This window comes from Manis javanica, chromosome 1 (assembly GCF_040802235.1).
Source record: "Manis javanica isolate MJ-LG chromosome 1, MJ_LKY, whole genome shotgun sequence".
NCBI classification, from domain to species: Eukaryota; Metazoa; Chordata; class Mammalia; order Pholidota; family Manidae; genus Manis; species Manis javanica.
The window spans coordinates 164,063,832-164,087,188 of NC_133156.1; the positions used below are offsets into that span (position 1 = coordinate 164,063,832).

The 23,357-nt window shown below is 43.7% G+C and overlaps 1 protein-coding gene across 1 annotated transcript in view; it reads left to right on the top strand.

Annotated features, from left to right (window-relative positions):
* The first annotated feature begins 12,456 nt into the window (after positions 1-12,456).
* Positions 12,457-23,357, top strand: part of FAM178B (family with sequence similarity 178 member B) — a 78,266-nt gene continuing 67,365 nt past the window's right edge. The window contains 4 exon segments of the mRNA XM_036994653.2: positions 12,457-12,747; positions 12,847-12,980; positions 16,330-16,437; positions 20,586-20,735. Coding sequence (XP_036850548.2) covers positions 12,463-12,747; positions 12,847-12,980; positions 16,330-16,437; positions 20,586-20,735 — 677 coding nt within the window. The 5' untranslated portion in view covers positions 12,457-12,462.

Sequence of the window (23,357 nt, forward strand, 5' to 3'; positions counted from 1 at the left end):
TTTATTCTATTGATGGTGTCTTTTGCTGTACAGAAGCTTTTCAGCTTAATGTAGTCCCACTTGCTCATTTTTGCTGTTGTTTTCCTTGCCCAGGGAGATATGTTCAAGAAGAGGTCACTCATGTTTATGTCTAAGAGGTTTTTGCCTATGTTTTTTCCCCACGAGTTTAATGGTTTCATGACTTACATTCAGGTCTTTGATCCATTTTGAATTTACTTTTGTATATAGGGTTAGACAATGGTCCAGTTTCATTCTCCTACATGTAGCTGTCCAGTTTTGCCAGCACCATCTGTTGAAGAGACTGTCATTTTGCCATTGTATGTCCATGGCTCCTTTATCAAATATTAATTGACCATATATGTTTGGGTTAATATCTGGAGTCTCTAGTCTGTTCCACTGGTCTGTGGCTCTGTTCTTGTGCCAGGACAAAATTGTCTTGATTACTATGGCTTTATAGTAGAGCTTGAAGTTGGGGAGTGAGATCCCCCCTACTTTATTCTTCCTTCTCAGGATTGCTTTGGCTATTCGGGGTCTTTGGTGTTTCCATATGAATTTTTGAATTATTTGTTCCAGTTCATTGAAGAATGTTGCTGGTAAGTTGATAGGGATTGCATCAAATCTGTATATTGCTTTGGGCAGGATGGCCATTTTGACAATATTGATTTTTCCTAGCCATGAGCATGGGATGAGTTTCCATTTGTTAGTGTCCCCTTTAATTTCTCTTGAGAGTGACTTGTAGTTTTCACAGTATAGGTCATTCACTTCTTTGATTAGATTTATTCCTAGGTATTTTATCCTTTTTGATGCAATGGTGAATGGAATTGTTTTCCTGATTTCTCTTTCTGTTGGTTCATTGTTAGTGTATAAGAAAGCTACAGATTTCTGTGTGTTAATTTTGTATCCTGCAACTTTGCTGTATTCCGATATCAGTTCTAGTAGTTTTGGGGTGGAGTCTTTAGGGTTTTTTATGTACAGTATCATGTCATCTGCAAATAGTGACAGTTTAACTTCTTCTTTACCAATCTGGATTCCTGGTATTTCTTTGTTTTCTCTGATTGCCATGGCTAGGACCTCCAGTACTATGTTAAATAACAGTGGGGAGAGTGGGCATCTCTGTCTAGTTCCCAATCTCAGAGGAAAAGCTTTCAGCTTCTCGCTGTTCAGTATAAAGTTGGCTGTGGGTTTATGATATATGGCCTTTATTATGTTGAGGTACTTGCCCTCTATTCCCATTTTGCTGAGAGTTTTTATCATGAATGGATGTTGAATTTTGTCAAATGGTTTTTCAGCATCTATGGAGATGATCATGTGTTTTTTGTCTTTCTTTTTGTTGATGTGGTGGATGATGTTGATGGATTTTCGAATGTTGTACCATCCTTGCATCCCTGGGATGAATCCCACTTGGTCATGGTGTACAATCCTTTTGATGTATTTTTGAATTAGGTTTGCTAATATTTTGTTGAGTATTGTTTCATCTATGTTCATCAGGGATATTGGTCTGTAGTTTTCTTTTTTGGTGGGGTCCTTGCCTGGTTTTGGTATTAAGATGATGTTAGCTTCATACAATGAGTGTGGGAGTATTCCCTCCTCTTCTATTTTTTGGAAAACTTTAAGGAGAATGGGTATTATGTCTTCCCTGTATGTGTGATAAAATTCCGAGGTGAATCCATCTGGCCCGGGGGTTTTGTTATTGTGTAGTTTTTTGATTACCGCTTCAATTTCGTTGCTGGTAATTGGTCTGTTTAGATTTTCTGTTTCTTTCTGGGTCAGTCTTGGACGGTTGTATTTTTCTAGGAAGTTGTCCATTTCTCCTAGGTTTCCCAGCTTGTTAGCATATAGGTTTTCATAGTACTCTCTAATAATTCTTTGTATTTCTGTGGGGTCCGTCGTGATTTTTCCTTTCTCGTTTCTGATACTGTTGATTTGTGTTGACTCTCTTTTCCTCTTAATAAGTCTGGCTAGAGGCTTATCTATTTTGTTTATTTTCTCAAAGAACCAGCTCTTGGTTTCATTGATTTTTGCTATTGTTTTATTCTTCTCAATTTTGTTTATTTCTTCTCTGATCTTTATTATGTCCCTCCTTCTGCTGACTTTAGGCCTCATTTGTTCTTCTTTTTCCAATTTCGATAATTGTAATGTTAGACTATTCATTTGGGATTGTTCTTCCTTCTTCAAGTGTGCCTGGGTCGCTATATACTTTCCTCTTAGGACTGCTTTCGCTGCGTCCAACAGAAGTTGGGGCTTTGTGTTGTTTTTGTCATTTGTTTCTATATATTCCGTGATCTCTATTTTAATTTGTTCGTTGATCCATTGATTATTTAGGAGCATGTTGTTAAGCCTCCATGTGTTTGTGAGCCTTTTTGTTTTCTTTGTAGAATTTATTTCTACTTTTATACCTTTGTGGTCTAAAAAATTGGTTGGTAGAATTTCAATATTTTGGATTTTGCTGAGGCTCTTTTTGTGAGCTAGTATGTGGTCTATTCTGGAGAATGTTCCATGTGCACTTGAGAAGAATGTATATCCTGTTGCTTTTGGATGTAGAGTTCTATCGATTTCTATTAAGTCCATCTGCTCTACTATGTTGTTCAGTGCTTCCGTGTCCTTACTTATTTTCTGCCCGGTGGATCTATCTTTTGGGGTAAGTGGTATGTTGAAGTCTCCTAAATGAATGCATTGCAGTCTATTTCCCCCTTTAGTTCTGTTAGTATTTGTTTCACATATGCTGGTGCTCCTGTGTTGGGTGCATATATATTTAGAATGGTTATATCCTCTTGAGGACTGAGCCCTTTATCATTATGTAGTGTCCTTCTTTATCTCTTGTTACTTTCTTTGTTTTGAAGTCTATTTTGTCTGATATTAGTACTGCAACCCCTGCTTTCTTCTCGCTGTTGTTTGCCTGAAATATGTTTTTCCATCCCTTGACTTTTAGTCTGTACATGTCTTTGGATTTGAGGTGAGTTTCTTGTAAGCAGCATATAGATGGGTCTTGCTTTTTTATCCAGTCTATTACTCTGTGTCTTTTGATTGGTGCATTCAGTCCATTCACATTTAGGGTGACTATTGAAAGATATGTACTTATTGCCATTGCAGGGTTTAAATTCGTGGTTACCAAAGGTTCAAGGTTAGCCTCTTTAGTATCTTACCGCCTAACTTAGCTCGCTTATTGAGCTGTTATGTATACTGTCTGGAGATTCTTTTCTTCTCTCCCTTCTTATTCCTCCTCCTCCATTCTTCATATGTTGGGTGTTTTGTTCTGTGCTCTTTCTAGGAGTGCTCCCATCTAGAGCAGTCCCTGTAAGATGCCCTGTAGAGGTGGTTTGTGGGAAGTAAATTCCCTCAGCTTTTGCTTGTCTGGAAATTGTTTAATCCCGCCATCATATTTAAATGATAGTCGTGCTGGATGCAGTATCCTTGGTTCAAGGCCCTTCTGTTTCATTGCATTAAATATATCATGCCATTCTCTTCTGGCCTGTAGGGTTTCTGTCGAGAAGTCTGGTGTTAGCCTGATGGGTTTTCCTTTATAGGTTACTTTTTTCTCTCTAGCTGCTTTTAAAACTCTTTCCTTTGTCCTTGATCTTTGCCATTTCAATTATTATGTGTCTTGGTGTTGTCCCCCTTGGATCCTTTCTGTTGGGGGTTCTGTGTATTTCTGTGGTCTGTTCGATTATTTCCTCCCCCAGTTTGGGGAAGTTTTCAGCAATTATTTCTTCCAAGATTCTTTCTGTCCCTTTTCCTCTCTCTTCTTCTTCTTGTACCCCTATAATACGGATATTGGTCCTTTTGGATTGGTCACACAATTCTCTTAATATTGTTTCATTCCTGGAGATCCTTTTATCTCTCTCTATGTCAGCTTCTATGCGTTCCTGTTCTCTGGTTTCAATTCCATCAATGGCCTCTTGCATCTTATCCATTCTGCTTATAAATCCTTCCAGAGTTTGTTTCATTTCTGTGATCTCCTTTCTGGCATCTGTGATCTCCCTCCGGACTTCATCCCATTGCTCTTGCATTTTTCTCTGCATCTCTGTCAGCATGTTTATGATTTTTATTTTGAATTCTTTGTCAGGAAGACTGGTTAGGTCTGTCTCCTTCTCTGGTGTCTCTGTGATCTTGGTTTGCCTGTAATTTTGTCTTTTCATGGTGATAGGAATAGTTTGCAGAGCTGGGACTAGTGATGGCTGGAAGAACTTCCCTTCTTGTTGGTTTGTGGCCTTCCTCTCCTGGGAGAACAGCGACCTCTAGTGGCTTGTGCTGGGTAGCTGTGCACAGACCGGGCTTCTGCTTCCTGCCCAGCTGCTATGAAGTTTATCTCCCCTGTTGCTGTGGGCGTGGCCTGGCTCAGACTGCTGCTCCAAAGTGGTGGAGTTGTGTTGGAGGGGGAGCAGCCGGGAAGCTCTTTATCTCCATAAGGGGCCTCTGTGCTCCCTGCAGCCCAGGGGATTAGAGTGCCCAGAGATCCTGAGATTCCCTACCTCTGGACTAAGTGTCCCACCCTGCCCCTTTAAAACTTCCAAAAAGCACCCACCAAAACAAAACAATGACCACACACACACAAAAAAAAAAAAAAAAAAAGTGGCTGCTCGTTTTTCTTTATTCTCTGGCACCAGCCTCGGGCACCCACTCACCAGACTTGCTGCCCTGTTTTCCTAGTATTGGGCTCCCTATCCCTTTAAGACTTCCAAAAAGTGCTCGCCAAAACAAAAAAAAAAAAAAAGAAAAAGAAAAAAAGGTGGCCGCTCACATTTCTTTTGTTCTCTGGCACCAGTCTCCGGTACCCGCTCACCATTCTTGCTGCCCTGTTTCCCTAGTACCCAGGGCCCCACGCTTGTACTGTGTCTGCGCTCTGGTCCAGATGGCTGGGCTGGTTGTTCAGCAGTCCTGGGCTCCTTCTCCCTCCCGCTCAGACCTCTCTCCTCCTGCTGGGAGCTGGAGGGAGGGGCGCTCAGGACCCACCGGGCCGGGGCTTGTATCTTACCCCCTTTGCAAGGCGCTGGGTTCTCGCAGATGTGGATGTGGTCTGGATGTTGTCCTGTGTCCTCTAGTCTCTATTTTAGGAAGAGTTGTCTTTGTTATATTTTCATAGATATATGTGGTTTTGGGAGATTTCCGCTGCTCTACTCATGCCACCATCCTGGCTCCGCCTTTGAGATTGGTTATTTTTTAAGGAAGAAAAATTAGGAAAAAAAATGCAGTGGCTAGTAGAAGGATGGGTAGAATCTTGGGCAATACCTTAAGGCCCAAAGGAGGACAGTGTGTCAGAACCAAACAAAGGATAATTTTTAGCAGTGTCCTTAGATCACTGGTCCCCTAGAAGCTTTTGATGTTGCCCTCCAGGGCTTAGGTACAAATTTAGGACATTTTACTATTTAGCAATTTTACAAAAATCATAGCTATAATCCTTCACTTAATATGGTTATTTCATCTTTCTCTAAGTATTTTTCTATTTTTAATCCATGATTTCTACCAAGTTGTGTTGTCTTCTACTTACTTGACATTATTTTACACATACTTTCTTCCTATGTATAATTTATATATTTATCTTTAGTGAGGTAAAATGTACATAAGTGTAAAACTTACCCTTTTAACCATTTTAAAGTACATAAGTCATTAGCACTTGGTACATTCAGTGTTGTGCAACCATTAGCACTGTCTAGTTCCAGAATATTTTCATCATCCAGAAGGAAACCTTGGACCCATTAGGGATTCACTCCCCATTCTTTATTTTCCTCCTGCCTGGCACCTGGCAACCAGTAATTACTTTCTGTCTATGGATTTGCCTATTCTTGACATTTCATATATAGAAAATCATACAATGATCATACAACATGGGTCTGGCATCTTTCACTTAGCACAATGTTTTTGAGATTTATCCATTGTCACAGCATCTATCAGTGCTTCATTCTTTTTTGTGGCTCAGTGTTATTCCAGTGTATGGATATACTGCATTTTGTTTAATCACGCAGGAGTGGATGGACATTTGCTTTGTTTCCACCTTTTGGCTATGTGAGTAGTGCTACTGTGAACAGTCATGTGCAAAGATTTGTCTGAGTACCTATTTTAATTTCATTTGGGTATTCACTTAGGAGTGGAATTGCTGAGTCATATGGTCTATCCATGTTTAACTTAGGAATTGACAAACTTTTCCACAGTGGCTGCACCATTTTACATTCACATCTGCAATATATGAAGGTTCCAGTTTCTCTAATCCTCACCAACACTAGTTATTTTTTATTTTGTTTGATGGCAGCTATCCTAGTGAGTATGAAGTAGTATCTCATGATGATTTTGATTTGCACTTCCCTAATAAAATAACTATAACATTGAGCATCTTTTCATGTATTTGTTGGCCATTTGCATATCTTCTTTTGAAAAAGCCTGTTCAAGTCTTTTGCTTACTTTTTAACTGGATTTTTTTGCTTGTTTGTTGTTGAGTTGTAAGAGTTATTCATATATTCTGGATACTAGGCCCTTATCAGATGTATGATTTGCAAATATTTTATTGAACTCTGTAAGTTATCTTTTCATTTTCTTGACAATATCTTTTGAAACACAATGTTTTAAATTTTTATGAAGTCCAATTTATCTTTTGTTTCCTGTGCTTTTGGTGTCATCTAAGAAACCATTGCCAAATCTGAAGACTTTAAGGCTTACCACCCTTTTTTCTTCTCAGAATCATATAGTTTTAACTTGTATTTAATTATATATTTATATTTAGACTTTTCCTCTATTTTGAGTCAGTTAATGTGTGTAGTGTCTGGTAAGACAAGGATCCAATGTTATTCTTTTGCATGTGAATGTGCAGTTGTCCTAGCACCATGTATTGAAGAGACTCTTCTTTCCCCATTAAATAATCTTGGCGTCTTTGTTGGAAATCAGTTGATCATAGGTATATGTCTGTATTTCTGGAATCTCAGTTCTGTTCCATTGATTTATGTGTCTACTCTTACATCAGTACTATACTGTTTTGATTACTGTACCTTTGTAGTAAGTTTCAAAATCAGAAAGTTTGAGTCCTCCAACTTTGTTTTTTTTCCAAACTGTGTCATGGTCCCTCATGATTCCACATGCATTTTGTGATTGCCTGTTTCATTTCTGCAAAAATAATGTTTGGGATTCTGATAGGAATTTGATAATGTACACTGTGTGAGGGTGTTTTGCAATCTAATATTAAGCCTCCCAATCCACAAATGCAAGATGTCTTTCCACGTATGTCTTATTTGATTTCTTTCAACAATATTTTGTCATTTTTAGAGTTTAAACTTCATTAAATTTATTCCTTAAATGTATTATTTGTCCATTTCACCTAGGTTAGCTAATTTGTGTGCAATTTTCATAATCTTCTCACTTTTAATCATTTTTATTTCTAAGGCCAATAGTAATGTCCCCACTTTCATTTATGATTTTAGTAATTTGAGTTTTTCTCTCTTTGATCAGTCTAAAATAAAGATTTGTCAATTTTGTTGGTCTTCTCAAAGACCCAATTTTTGGCTTTGTTGATTATCTCTATTGTTTTCCTATTCTCTGTTTCTTTGGTCTCACCTCTAAACTTTATCATTTCTGTTTCATTCTGCAAGACTTGGACTTAGTTTACTCTTCTTTTTTACTTCGTTAAGGTGTAAAGTCAGGTTACTAATTTGATAACTTCTTTTTTAATGTAGGTAGTTAAAGCTACAAATTTCCCTCTGAGCATTACTTTTGCTGCATCCTTTAAGTTTCAGTATGTTGTGTTTCTGTTTTCACGTATCTCTAAGTATTTTCTAATTTCTCCTTTGATCCATTGGTTGTTAGAGTTCATTGTTTTATTTCCACATATTTGTGAAATTCCCATTTTCCATCTGTTGTTTCTAGTTTCTATTGTGATTGGAAAAAGATACTTTATATGACTTAGGTCTTTTTTAATTTATTGAGATTTGTTTTGTGGCCTGACATATGATCTATCCTGAAGAAAATTCCATGTGTACTTGCAAAGGATGTATATTTTGCTGTCTGAAGTGTTTTGTATATGTCTGTCATGTTTAGTTGGCTTATAGTGTTGTTCAAGTCCTCTATTTTCTTTTGATCGTCTATCTGGTTCCATTATTGGAAACAAGATATTGAAGTCTTCAAATATTTTATAACTGTCTCTCCCTTACACTCTTGTCAATTGACTTCACATATTTGGTGTTCTATTTTTAGGTGAGTATATGTTTATAACTGTTACATCCTGATGATTGACCCTTTATTGATATTTAATGACTTTCTTTGTTTCATAGTAATTTTTGACTTAAAATCCTTTTTGTCTAATAATTAGGATAGCTTCTCCAGCACTGTTTGGATTTCTCTTTGCATGGAGTATCTTTCCTATCCTTTCACCTTCAACCTCTCTGTATCTTTGGCTATGAAGTGAGTGTCTTGTAGACAGTGTATATTTGGCTTATGTTTTTTTAATCCACTTTGTCACTATCTGCCTTTTGACTTGAGAGTTTAACCATTTGCATTTAAACTAATTACTAATAAGGGTTTCTGCCATTATGCTATTACTTTCCAATAAACCTTTTCTTTTTTGTTCCTCATTTCCTCCATTACTGCCTACTTTTGTGTTTCATTGATTTTTTTTTGTAGTGTACCATTTTGATTCCCTCTTCATTTCTTCTTTATTTTTTAGTTATTTTATTAGTGGTTATGCTGGATATTATAATTTGTATTTTAAATTTATAATGAATAATTTGAATTAATACCAAGTTAGCTTTAATCGTATACAAAAACTCTGCTCCTATACAACTCCATCCCTTCCTTTTATGTTTTTGTTGTCACAAATTACATCTTTTTACACATTGTGTGTTCATTAACATAGGTGTAAAATATTGTTTTGTCTTTTAAGTCATATACAATAATAAAGAATTAAAAGCCAAAAATACAGTAATACTTGCATTTTTATTTACCTATAAATACCAAATAGTTCACAGTCTGGTTCAGATTAATACCAACTTAATTTTTACAGGATACAAAAACTTTGCACTTACATAGATCTATTCCTTTTCCCTCCTTTGTGCTGTTATTGTCATATAAACTATATCTTTAGATATCTTGTGTCCATCAAGACAGATTTATAATTATTGCTTCATGCAGGTGTCTTTTAAGTCGGATTGGACAAAAATAATTAGAAAGAAAAGTCATTTGTACTATCTTTTGTATATATCCACCCAATTATCTTGATCAGTGTTCTTTTCTCTTCATGTGAATACTCTCTAATACCCTTTCAGTTCAGCCTGAAGGACTTCAGTATTTCTGGTAAGACAGGTTTCTTAGCAACAAATTTTCTGTTTTTGTTCATCTGGGAATATCTTATTTTCTCCTTTTTTGAAGGATAGTTTTGTTGGTTATTGCATTCTTGGTCCATAGTCTTGTCTTTCAGCCCTTTGAATATTTCATCCCACTGCCTACTTTTCTCTGTGGTTTATGTTGAGAAATCAGCTGTTAGTCTTCATGAGAATTCCTTGTAGGTGGTGAATCACTTCTCTCTTCCTGCTTTAAGTCTGTCTCCTTAGTTTTTAACAGTTTGTGATGTATGCAGCTGTGGATCTCTTTGAACTTATCCTACTAGAGTTTGTTGAGCTGCTCAGAAGGGTGATCTTTTTTCCATCCCTCTCCCCCATCTCTCTCTCTCTCAACTACTGGGACTCCTGTTATGCATATGTTAATATACTTAACTGTGTCCCACTGGTCTCTGACATGCTGTTCATTTTCTTCATTGTTTTTTCATTTTGTTCCTCAGACTGGATAATCTCAGTTGACCTGTTTAAAAGTTAACCGATTCTTCTGTCTGTTCACATCTGGTGTTGAGACCTTCTGGTAGTTTTTCATTCCAGTTTTTGTGCTTTTCAATTCTAGAATTTCCCTTTGGTTCCTTTTATAATTTCTATATTGCTACTCTCTTCTTGGTGAGACATTCTGATTTCTTTTCGTTCTTTGTCCATCATTTCTTTTAGTTTTAGGGCATATTTAAGACAATTGATTTGAAGTTTTTGTCTAATAAGTTCAATGTCTGGGCTTCCTTGGGATCAGTTTTTTTTTCCATTTATTTTTTCCCTATAAATGGGCCATTCTTTATTCCTTTGCATGCCTTGTAATTTTTGTTGGAAATTGGGAATTCTGAAAATTATAATGCAGTAAATCTGGAAATAAGATTCCCACCCTTTACCAGAGTTGGGGTATTGGTACTTGTTTGTTTGTTTAGTGACTTTTCTAAACTATTTTGTAAAAACTATTCCTTTGTTGTGTGTGGTTGCTGAAGTTGCTGTTCCTTTAGCTTAGTACTCAACTGGTGATTTGATAGAGTTCCTCAGATGACTAAAGCCAAACAAGAACAACAGTAGTAAAACTCTCCCGGTCTTTGCAGTGGGCTCTGTGTCGGAGCGCTCCTTCAGCACTTAGCCTGGTCTTTGGCAACTCTGCATTAGCCTTCACTTCCCAGTTCTGTGGAATCTAATGATGAGCCAGAGGTGAAAGCTCACGGTCTTCTCAGGTCTTCCCTCAGTACGTGTCAGCCTGTGGTATGCATGTGGCCTTCTAGACTCTGGCTTATGTGGGAGCTTTTCAAAACCTTTATTCCTTTATGTATCTCCTTCCTCACACTCTTCCTTTTCAGGCTGTCCAGTCTGCCTCCTGCTTGCCCCAGGTGTCTGTGGCTAATAGATTTGCCTTGAATACTTTCAGAAAATACTACCAGGAGGCCACTCAAGTACTGATAAATTTTCAAGAGGGGTAAAACAGAGGCAAGACCCAGCAAAGATCCCTCAGGAAGCCATGAGACAGGTCAAAACACACAACCACAATTCTTGAGAACAAAGTTTGTATTGCCCCTTTAATCCCAGCAAATCGCACAAAGTCCCTGTGGCTTCTTCTGAGCTGAAAGTGGGTGATAAGCAGGTAAATAAAAAACCCAGACCATAGGAGCGGGAGCCAAGATGGCAGCGTGAGTAGAGGAGCGGAAATCTCCTCCCAAAACCACATATATTTTTGAAAATACAACAACTCTTCCTTAAAAACCCAGACCATAATCTTACTGAAATTTAGCAGCTTCTTTCTTCATTAAGCATTTCCCTGACAGTGGTTTTTTATTAGATTCTAGAGTTCTGTTCAGTGTTGGTTCTGACAGGTTTTGCCAGCTTAATTACTGCTTTTGAGGAGGGACAGAGTTCTGGGGTTTCTTGCTACCAGGTATGGACATTTTTGCAGTTATTTTTATAGTGATAGGTTGCTCTCTAAGAAGAATAAAACATTTTACAGTGCTAACAACAGGCATTTCTTCATAGTCACATCAACATTGTTGCACGTTAAAAAATTTTTTTAGTATTTCATTGTTGAAGAATACTTCACAATCCAGTAGATTTGAATTTCTTTCATTGTTGTTGAGTTTGAACTCTTGTTCAGTTAATATTTGTATATTTTGTAAAGTATTGTTTCCTTGAACATTAGCTCATTCAGATATTAGCCTTTCATTTGCATTTCCGTTTATCTGACCCTGGGCTTGATATGATGAGAGATGTTTTTATAGGTGGTATGGTCCATCTTAGCTGAAGACAGCAGCTTCTAACACTGAAGGAGGCTAATTGGACCAGGCTAGGGTTTCTTTAAATCATTCATTCATTCAACATAAATGCACCAAGCCTGCATGCCAGGTCTGTACTGGTACAGGGAAAATGGCAGGAACCAGACAGCTCTGCCTTGCCCATTGCGATCAGACAGCCTTACGGGGTGCCACCAAGCAAGCAACATGTGCAGGACATCATCTCAAAAACACAACTTTTCCATTGAGCTGTGCTAGTTTTTTATTTTATACAGGCTTTTAAAAAATGTTGATGTCTTTACATTTTCCCTCACATTCTTAAAATAGAGGTCAGATCAAGCCCTTAGCAACTTGATGCATGTATTTGGTTCTTGGGGTGGAGCTGGATGGGGAGTTCTCTCCCGGGCACCAGCGGACCCAGGCCCTCTCCTCTAGGCAGTCTAGAGCTGCAGAGCATTTAGCTGCTTCTGGAGGCTCCCCTCATCTGACAGGCGGTTCATTTCAGGGCAAAACATCCAGCAGCTTGCAGATGGCCAGACCCCAGCAGGTGGCGTTAGCCCTTCCAGAGAGAGAAGGTAGGTATCTCTCACCTGGCAGGTAGGACCTTTCTGAGATTTGGGGCCACAGAGGAGTGGAAAACCCATAGTTGAGGAACTTCCTTGCATCCTGCCCACAGCAATCCTGAGTTGCACCTCTCCTCATCCAGTAGGGTACAGTGGCTAGGATGGCAGCAGTCAGGTGGGGCTACCACTTATTCTTTCCCATCCCCAGGGGCCCAGGCAGCTGCTGACATGACCATCCTCTTGCCTAGCCTGAAGGGCAGTTGCTTAAACCATCCTGTGCACCAGGGGCTCCCCCACCTCACCCGGCACCTACGCAACCCCACCTCAGCTCCCAGATGGTCCAAGAAGCCCAGGATGCAAGCAGCTGGGGATATGTTCCCCACTGACTAGAGCCCACCACCTGTGGAGTTCCTGAACATGGGGTCACCACAGGCCAGCAGGATGGCCTCGGCCCACGGGTGGATTGGCAGAGCAGGGCCTCAGGGGCCGAGGAGACTGGCCCTCCAGCTGCCCAAGTACTTAGAGCAGCAGCCCCAGGACTCAGAACCCAAGAGGGGCCTGGCCTCACTGAAGGAGCCTTTCTGGAACACACCAGGCCCGAGCTAGGAGGCTGCAGCTCCAGTGGATGGCTGCACCTTGGTAAGCCAGTGGCCACCCTTTAGCCTTCTCTTCTTACCACTCTCTTCAGCCATCTCTCCTTAGTCACCCCAAGGCCACCCCTTTTTGGCTCCTCCTCAGTCATACCCCAACTGCCCTTGGGCCACCTCCCATGGCTATCACTCCTCAGCCTCACCACCGCCCCCCATGTTCCTCCAGCCTCTCTACAGCCTTCAGGCCCTCCTGGCTGGGAAGTTGAACCCCCAAGCTGGGCCGTACCTCTTCCTTTGTTTCTGTTCCTAACCTCTGCTAACAGAGGGCTTGGTGTGGTGCCAAATTTGACACCTCTCTCGTGTGGGGCCCTTCAAGACTTTCACAACTAAGGCTGAGGCTGTGGCTGGGCAGCAAGGAAGGACCTCGGTGCTGGGGTCTGGGCTAGGTCAGGCACAAAGACTCAGGCTGACTGTGGTCCAGTGTGTCAGGATCCCTAGCGAAATGTTCAGTGATGAACATCAAGCTGGGAATAAACTCTTGTTGATAGATAGATTGTGGTGGGGAGGGCATTTAAGGACCCATCAATCCAGGAAATTTACCCTCAGAGTAGGGCTCAATTATTGGTAATAGCCCAAGATTGTCTATAACCTAAATGCCTACCACTAGGGAACTATGTTCTAGTCATGCATCAGAATACCTTTACAATGTTTTTTAAAAAGATATCTCTGTAGTATTGTCATGGAATGGCCTTCAAGAGGGCCCAGTACAGGGCGGGCTGCAGTGTGCTGCTGTTAGTTTGAGGAAGACTCCAAAACATGCTACTGTGTGCTTGCCTGTGCAGGAGCTGTCCCTGAAAGCATACTGCACCCCCGTGGCCACCTGTCAGAGGGAGCTGGAGGACTGGGGGCGGAGTGAGGAGAGATGTTTCACTGTGTGGTGTTACACTTTTTGATTTCTTAATCATGTGAATGTACTGCTTATTCAGAAAAGTAAGCAAAGTAAGTAAAGGGCTTACTTCGAACAAATTCCTATTGGGAAGAAACAGCCTACCCCCACCCTTCACAGTGTGCCTCCTGGAGTGCCCTGTGTGATTAATAACAAGCGCATGGGACAGCAGCCAGCTCAAGGGGGCCCCTCCAAGGCAGAGAGCCCTGTACCCCCACTACATACAGAGCCCCTGTCCCTGGTGCTGTTTCACCTTGCCTCTGTTCATGCCAGTTTGGGAACTCATGACTCCCATTCCAGTGTCCTGTTAGAGAGCCATGGGCAGATCAGGCAGCTGTGGCACTTAGGCGTTCAGCATGACTGTTGCCTTGATGGTGCTGTGGGTAGATGTAGGGAACCTGGCATTTCGTGTTCTGAGCAGCACTTGGGTGCACTGTGCTCATTTTCCCAGAGCTCGTAGGTCATGGCCACTTTCTCCTTGGTGTTGCAGTGAGCTGCATCTCACGTAGAAGTTAGTTTCACGTCTAATCAGAATTGGAAGTCCTAAGGAGGTAGAGGTGTTGGAGACCAGGTGAAGTGGTTGGCGTTCACTGAGGGCCCATGTGGGTAGGACCCTACTCCACAGAGTAGGCTTCTCACACTGTGCAGGACATGGGGTGAGCAAGGACTGGGGCCCCAGGACAGCATGTTCCTGCTCGGGGGCAGACTTCCTGCTGGGGGCATGCTCTTTGGTGGAATGAATGCAGATTGCGCATATGCTTCATTCTTCTTTGTCCCATACACCCTCCTGTTGGGTTTTGCTTTGTGCGTACATATTCCCTTTGCAGGAGGCAATTGCAGGGAGGGGCGGTGCTGCTGAAGTCTAGTGCTTCAGGTCTTGCCATGCCTCTCCGGCAGGGAAGAATGATGGCACCCTCCTGTTTTCTAGAGTTCCCAGCCCTGTGTTCTTACCCCCAGGAGAGAGTTACACCTGTGGGAGATGAATTCCCGTTCCCGGTCCTTTGTCCCTTCCTGGCCCTTTGGCCCACCTGAGTCATCTCCCCTGTCCATGCTGCTCCTCTCCACTCTTAGTGGTAGCCCCTGACTTTAGTTGTTTAATTCTTTTGCCTGGGTGTATTTCCTTCTAGTTAAGAGTTTCAGGTAGGGGCCATGTGTATATATTTCCAGGGCCCAGCACTGTGCTGTAAATACAGTAGATGGCCCCCCTTTTTCTTTCTTTTTTTTTTTTTTTTGTCTCAAGCAGTGCAACAGCCTTTATTGTTGCAGCAATACTGATGTGCCTGTCCGTTCCTGGTTGGCCCTTATCCCACCCTACCCCTTGGTCCTCTCCACTGTGGGACTTCAGGGAGTGGAGACATAGAGTCCCTAAGCAGAGCTGGGACTGGTGAGTGTTTGGGGTCACCACAGACCAAGCGTTCAACAGGGTCACAATACCTGAATCCTCTGCCCACATGAGAACTGGGCACATGGGTCTTAGATTCAGGATTCGGCAGTGCCTCAATCTGGGTTCCAAGCTTGGGCCTTGGTCCAGGGTTCAAGATCTGAGAAAACCTTGGTCCCAGGCCTCAGTTTTGGCTGAGCATGGGAAGTGGATGGGTCCCAGGCTGGGGTTGGGGAAAATGTCTCTGAGTCCAGAGTTTGAGGTAGGCCGTAGATGCTCTGCTCCCCAAGCCAGAAAAGTGAACAGTTGTGGGGAATCTGCATGCTTACGCATCAGTGCACCTGGCATTTGGGTGCTTTTGCTCTGCACTGAGCCCTCTGCCAGGCACTGGACATAGAGAGATGGTGGCATAGCTCCTGCTCGCCTGGTGATTTAACGTAATGACTGTAGTATTTCCAATGCAGTAAAGTTGCTATGGAGGGGCCCAGAATAGTAGTCCTTAATTTAACCTGGGGGTCAGAAGGGGCTCCCTAGAGGTGTCCTTATCCTTGAAACTTGGGGGATGGCGTGGGCAACCACACATGTAAAGGTGTGTGGGAAAGACATTCTGGTGTTTGGCTAAGACTGAAATTTTCAGTGCTGGGGAAGGGAGAGTTGGGGTGGATACCTGGTGTGAACCATGTAAATCATGTGGGGCCTCATGAACACAAGGAGCAGTCATGGGAGAATTTTAAGCAGGTAGTGGCTGTGTGTTTTTAAGAGAAATGGCTCAGGGAACAGGGTAGAGCCTAGGAATGGCAGGGGGTGGGGGGCACTCCTGCGTTATGGAGAAGGGATGGAAAGGGCAGGATAGGAAAGTAGGTAGTGGTGATGAGATGCATTCCCTGGAGGAGGGTGAGGGGCTCCTGATCAATGTGCTGAACTGCATGGCTGGGATGCTAGGGCCTGTGTGGAGAAGAACTCAGAATTAGACATGTATTAGAGGGGCTCGGGCATATTGAGCTGAAAATCATCCTGAAGTGAGGATGGAGGCCTGGTTTGGAGATGACATCTTTTGGAACTGAGGACCTGTGAGGAAAGCCAGGGCGAGCCCCTGGAGGGCAGGGCAAGGGCTGGGGAGGCTCCTGAGGCTCCCTCAACAGCCCGAGGGAACAACAGAGAAGGCCTCTGTGCAAGGAGACAAGGGCAGCACTGCCCTCTGGTCCCACATTCCTAGGCTCTACCCTGTTCCCGAGGTCTCTGCAGCCCAGTGGGGGTGCTGAATGGCAGGCACAGCGCTGTTGCCGGCTCTCGTCTTCCTGCAGGGAGCAGGCCCTGTAGCGGGAGTGAGAGAAGCTGCTTCTGCAGGACTGTCCCAGCCCTGACTCCCTGGATCTCAGCGAAGATGGAGTGCCTCTCATACCAGAGCACAGGTAGGCAGAGTGGGCATAGGTTGTGGGTAGGGACCTGTCCCCTTGGGGTGGAGTCTCTGCACCTGCCTCTTAAGTGCTGACCAGCTTTCAGTTTTCAGCTTTTCAGAGTTTCAGCCAGCAATTTGTGTCCATTTATGAGTTTTCAAGCTGCCTCCTTCTCTTAAACCCATATTCATTCATTATCTCCAGAAATACTTGATCACCTATGGGTCTTTGAGGACAAACAGATGTAAAACATGGCCTGCTCTACCCCAACTGTCAACCCATATTAACAGAATCAGATGTCTTGGGAAAATAACTACACAAAATCACAGTGTAAATGAAAACTGCTTCTGAAGGGGAAAATAATGGCCACATGACATCTTTAATCTTCCCTGCCTGGGGAAACAAAGTAACTTTTGTCAGTGCTGTCATGTGGGCAGGGGTCCGCGGGCCCTGATTTAACTGGCCATTGACTGGAGGGAGGGCTGGACTCATCTGTACCATGCTGTCTTAAAGATGCAATTGAAATCCGTCTTCAGAAGACCTGTTATCTGCCTATCCGTCCCTCTGTCTGTCCATCCAGCAAACACATATGAATGCCAACCTTGTGGCAGGCTCTGTGACAGACTCTGGGACAGCAGGATCTCTGCCCTCGTGCTGCCTGCTTTCAAGTCAGGGAGATGACCTGAACATGACCAGTGGGAAGATGTGACTCTGCTGAGTGGGAAGAAGACAGGAGGGGCCTATGGAGTGTGGGAGGTTGTGAGATTTTGGATGAGGGGTCAGGGAAGGCCTCTGTGAGCAGCTGACTTTTAGCAGAGCCTCAAAGAAGGCGGGAGGCAGCTCTAGGCAGTCCTGCAGTGGGGGCACACAGGGTGTGCTGTGGGAGAGTGAGGGGGCAGGTGGGGGAGGAGGGCAGGGAGGCTAAGGGAGGGCTCGGGGCCAGAGCTTTTCCTCTGTTTGAGCTGGCCATCATCCATCTGAACAGGATCCTCCGCACTGTGTCAGAGATAGGCTGGAGGGTTGGGGGGGTGCGGTGGAAGAAAGGAGATCGGGGCAAGGAGGAGGCCACCGCAGTAATCCCGGACAAGTTAGGGTAGGGTGGGGGGCAGGAGGCAAATTCCGGATATATGTTCAGGGCATAGCTGACAGGACTTGATAATGAGCTAGATGGAGGGTGAAAGAGAACTCATGGAGACCCAAGGATCTGGGCCTGAGCAACTGGGCCAGGGGAGTTGTCTTTAATGAAACTGGGGAAGACTTCGTGACCTTGGCTAGAATGTGCAGGGGCAGGTACAGGATCGAAGAGCTCATTTGATGGTGTGCAAGCCGCCCCCATTGATCCCACCCCTGGGATCTTCTCTGGACTAGATCAGGAATCAGCAAGCTTTCTGTAAAGTTTGTAAATAGTAAGGATATTATATTAGGCTTTGAGGGCCATACTGTTGCCACCACTCAGCTCTGCTGTTGTGAAGGGGAAGTTCCCATAGATGGCACATAAATGAGCAGTCATGCCTATGTTGCAATATAACCTTATTTATGGAAACGGGTAGGAGTTGGCTGCAGACTGTAGTTTGCTGATCCCAAGCCTAGATTAGGAGGACCTGCCTCTTAACTGGTACCAGTTTTCCCTGTGGAAATCTGTGAATGTTCATATTGGAACAGCCATTCCAGGTAGGCAGAGAGCTACTCACACTGCCCAGAGACGCAGGGCAAGGGTGACTGCGAGTCCCATGGTGATTCCCGGAAGATGTGGTGAAATGTGAAGACTGAAATCAGTGGGTTTAGGCTAAGGCCTCCCTGGACAAGAGTGTCTTGGTGGTATCACAAGTGATAAAAGGCATTTTCTGTTGCAGCTGGAACTTGTAGATTTGGTTTCTAGGTTCCCTACTCACAAGGTAGATAGCCTTGGAATTAACCTTTTAAGGCCTTTTAAAAAAATCTCTGCTGTAGGAATAGTTATTATAGCTTTTTACCTTTCTACTGAGTACATCCAGGATTCCAGAAGTCATTGCTTGGATGTGCTGAAATTTTCCAGAGAAGAGTTATCTGGATGACTAGCTTAAGACAGAAGGTGTTTCAGACTTTGAAATCACTGATAATTTTCTGGCCACATGATGTTTTGAAGTGGTACTTTGAGAAAGCCTTTTTGACAACAGCTGCTTTGAGGTGGTTGTTTTGATGTGGGATCATTTTAATGGGACAGTTCAACTTTCTGCTTCAAAGAAAATTACTCACTGATATTCAAAACCAGTAGCCCCTTCATCCCTGAATGGGGCTAGAGGGGCCAAAGAGGGATGTGGGTCTGGAAGGGGTGCGGCTGAAGCTGGGGGCTCACCACCTTCTGCCAGGCAAGTGTCCTGTGACCAGGAGTCGCATGACTGCCACAGTTGCCCATCACAGAAAGGAGCCCTGAACACTCAGAGCAGAGCATCCACTCATTCTCTAAAGATTGGCCTGCATCTTGAATGCATGCCGTCCTGTGTTCTATATTTCTTAAAGTTGAAAGACCTTATGTGTATGCTGGGGCAGGGGAGGGGAGGATGTTTAAACCACAACATCGTCCTTTATCCTTATTTTGGGCTGCACAGGAAATCCTCAATTAGACGAGTGAGAGTCATCTCAGCTCTCAGTAATGCACATGCATTATATTTAATATCACACAAGTCCCTTTGTGCGATGGTTTGAGGGACAGGGCTAAGATCCTTTTACGGATAAGCCTGGTCCTTCCAGACTTCCAATGACTTGTACATTTGTTAAATTATAAAAGCAACTAAAAAGCCATTGCTATTCAGAAACTTAAAGAAATTAACAAGACAGAAAATTGTTTTACCATCTGTGTGGTGGTTTGCTGAGGCTGCTTCCCGAAGACTGCAATATCAGAGCCTCTCTGGTTTTCCAGGGTCATTCCCATCATCCGATGTGCCGTGTTGTCCTCAGGATGATTCCGTGATACATGTTGGTGCCTTACATTAGGTCCCTTGGCCAGAAAGTGGGACAGGTTTCATCTGGCCAGCAGTGAGCCACCTGCTTGTGTCCCAGGTCCTAACGGGGGCCCCCAGTGCTGTTTCCCCTCCTAGTCCACTGTTTCAGAGCCTGGCCGGAACCGGGTAGGGTTGTCCTCTGGTGTGAGGAGGGTATGTGTTGCCCCATCTTGTTTCATTTTATTATTAAGTGTGTGTCATGTCACCGCAAAGTCAAGCAGCACACAGGTGTATGAAGTGAGCAGGAATGTCTCCTCTTCCTTCCCCATTGCCCAAATCCTGTGTCCCAGGAATGACCCTGCATCAAAATTGGGTGTGTCTGATGTGTGTGGGGTATTACTTGTGTCTAAGAAAGTATGTGTTCATGTGTCTGTGTGCACACACACACACACTTGCTATTCTGCAACTTCCTGTTTTCACCCACCAGTGTACTGTGTTCATTCTAGTCCTTCAGGGTGCAGAGATTTACCTCACTCTGAGGAATCATCTTAACTTACCCCCTTTCCCCTATTCCTTCTTAAGTGGGCCAGTGAGTCCTGACAGTTCTGCCCTCCCCACCTTGATAGAGTTTCAGCGCGCCCCCTCTTCTCTGTTCTTTCCCTGTCTGTGGGGCCCAGCTCTGACTAAGTCAGACTCCCAGGACTGGGGAGTCCTCCCGGTCCCAGGAGCTTCAGGACTGCTGTCCAGAGGAAGAGTGGAGGATCCTTTGTTGCACAGATGTCTTCCCTGACCTGGCTGCTCCTGGCATCTCTCCTCTGCCCCAGTCGTGTAGGCAGCTCTGTGGCCGGTCCACTTGCTGAAGGGTATTGCAGTGATTTGTTTACACTTCTCCTGGGCCTGCCAGGGCAGCGCACGCCTGACTCATCCTTTAGCACCTGGCACCCATACCTTGTGGGCACTCAGTGAAAGTCTGAGCTGAACAGAGCCGACGGGGGTGGGGAGTTGGGCTTGGGACCAGGACTTCTGGTTCAGGGACTGAGGCCTTAAGGGAGGGGGGCGGTGTACGACAGGAAGGGGATGGGCTCCCTGGTCTGCATCTTGTGGGCTCTTCCTCTGTCAGCAGGTGGCGCTATCCCCCCTGGTATCCCCATCAGGCCATGGCTGCAGGGCACCTTCTTCCAGGCTGCCAACCAGGTGAGCCTGCTGATGCGTGAACGTGACTCCTGCCTCTTGCTTTGCCAGGACGCTGGTGGAGTGCTTCGTGTCACCACGGGCCCTCCCAGCAGTGCATCCAGGCGAGACTGTGTTTCTACCCAGGCATCACCCCCTGCCTTGCATCCTGGATTGTTCACACTTGAAGCCACAGTGTGACCTGGAAGAGCTGTTCTTCTGGTCAATGTTGGCAGTATGGCCAGACCCCTTTCATCATGGAGCCGAGGGATAAGGACCAGCCCCACTGACGAAATCCAATCTGTGTTTTGGCCAATTCGGATGTGGCAACTTTTATGGATATAGATGAAATAACACACGTCTACTTACATTTAATGTACTAATTGAGACTTCATGTACTTCTGAAAATCCTACATCAGAGCATATGTTATATCATGTATTTGCTCCCCTACACCCCACTTCATGAAACTTCTTTAGTAAGACTCATACATGCCTTTGGGGTTATGCCTCCCCCAGCACTGGAGCCACTTCCTGGGCCATTCGGCAGCTTTCCAGAGCATGTCATCCTCACTCCCACCTGATTGTTGGCAACACTGACTTTTGGAGGCTGTGATACTCACTCTGAAATGGATACCTCTAGCCCCCCACAAGCAATGTTGTGTGACATCAGGACAGTAGCCTTGTTCTTCTCTGTGGAAGTAAATTCATGACTGTTATCACATAACTAATTTTTTAAAATTTTAAAGAGGATTTTTTAAAACTTTACCACAGTAACATCCAATATTTGTAACTGTGAGTTTGTATATCGAAGACTAGGAGGGAAAGCTCACAGGATTCAGTGCTGTGGCCTTCGCCAAGTGCCCACCCAGGTGGGTGACCTGCTGGGCCTCGGCTCCTGGGCTGGAGGAGCGACCCCCTGACCCACCGCCTCTTGGGAGGAGCAGAGGTGGGGTGCTTCTCTGGCCTCTTGAAAGCAGGCGTCTGGTTCTCTTTTCCAGCTATTCAGGGCTTTCTTATGTCTATTTCATTAATTCTGAATCCACCTTATTTTATAATAGAAAGATAACATTTTGATATGTTTCCTTTAAAGCCATTTATCATGGAAACATTGAGCACTCATAAAAGCAGACAGAACAGTGTGATGTTCCTCCATGTGCTCGTCACCCAGTTTCATCGATTCTCAACTCAAAGTCAATCTGTTTCGTCTCTACCTTTGCCCACTAACACTATTCCCTCAGGATTATTTTTAAGTAAATCCAAGATGCATATAATTTAATCTGTAAGTACTTCAGTTTGTGTCTCTAGGTATGATTTAAATACTATATTACACCTAAAAACTATAGTTTCTTCACATCAGTGTTCAGATTTCCTTATCTTATTTTTTTATATGTTGTTCAAATCAGGATCTAAACAAGATCCAAACATTGCAGTTAGACCACGTAATGTTAATGACAATGAAATGTGAAAAAATGGTGAAATAATATTGTATGGCATTGATGCCCCAACATGTTTAATCATTTTGCTCATTTTACTTGACATTATGTTATTTCCCTGCTATAAGAATGTGGTAAAGAAGATCTTTATACATAAATATTTGTCCGGAGGTCTGAAATATATCCCTGGATGTGACGTGAGGTGATTGGTTCTGAGTGTATGAATATTGGTAAATGTTCACATTGCCAAATTGAAAAGGTTCTAATTAAGAGATGATGAAAAGGGGGAAAAAAGGAATGAAGAGAAAAGAAGAAAGATAGGAGAGCTGGGGAAAGAACAAGGATAAAGAATGGGCTGGGCAGGCCTGGGACGGAGAGGAGAGAACAGGAAGGTGTCTTCCGGAGCTGCCTCAGCAGTGGCTTGTGCGACAGTAGGTTTTCTCTGTCTAGGACTGGACGGCTGGCAGGAAGTGCTTGACAGATGAGATGGCCCGTGGAGCAGTGACCTGGGATCAGAGCAGCCCTGCCAAGTGGAGCAGGTGGCTGGCCAGCTTTCCTGGTGTGAGGAATTCAGACCCTCCTCCCTCCAGTATGCTAGTGAAGCACAGAGGGGATGGCCTTGCCAGCCCCTCAGATCAAGGGGCTTTCTGGAGGAATGCCCACCACCTTACCATCAGATCAGGGGACTCTCACTATGCAGTGAATAAGGGCCACTTCCTGAAGGTCACTGTTTAGCCTTGGGGTATTTTATTTCCTGTTTGTGCCAAGGACTTCGGGTCTAGACACAAGAGTGGGAAATACTAGTTGTTCAATAATTGTCTGTTGTGTTCAGCTGGAAACATGAAAATTGAGGAGGAATAAAAGGTTACTTGATCTCTAAAAAAAAGCACTATGGTTCAAGCAAGTATGGTTCTTGCTGTACAAAAAGTTAAGACGTATGTGAGGTTATGGGTAACTTTTATTTTCCTAATTATACTGTTTTCTAAAACTTTCTATAGTGAACATGTCTCATTATTCACTAGAGGTTTTAGAAAAATTGTGAATGGAATTTTAAAAAATCTCTTCTTGAAAGAGACTCACTTCTTACCTTTCTGTGAAAGGGATACTATCTTTCTTCCCACTGTACCAAGTGGAAAATCTTGGCACAGATTAAGCAATCGGTTTGTCTCAGATCACAGAGCCAGAGCGGGCAGCCTTGTGTCAGAGGCCTTGCCCTCCCGGATTGGACCTACACGAATTTATGTGCAAGAACACAGCTCCCTGGAACACACAGCTGTGGGATTGCAGATGGCCTGGCCATCCTTTCTCATTCATCACCCGGCTGGGTGTGTGACCTCAGGTGCCCTGGGACCAGAGTCACATGCCTTCATCACAGAAGTTGATACCAGGGGCTGAACTCTTTCTCCTCCCT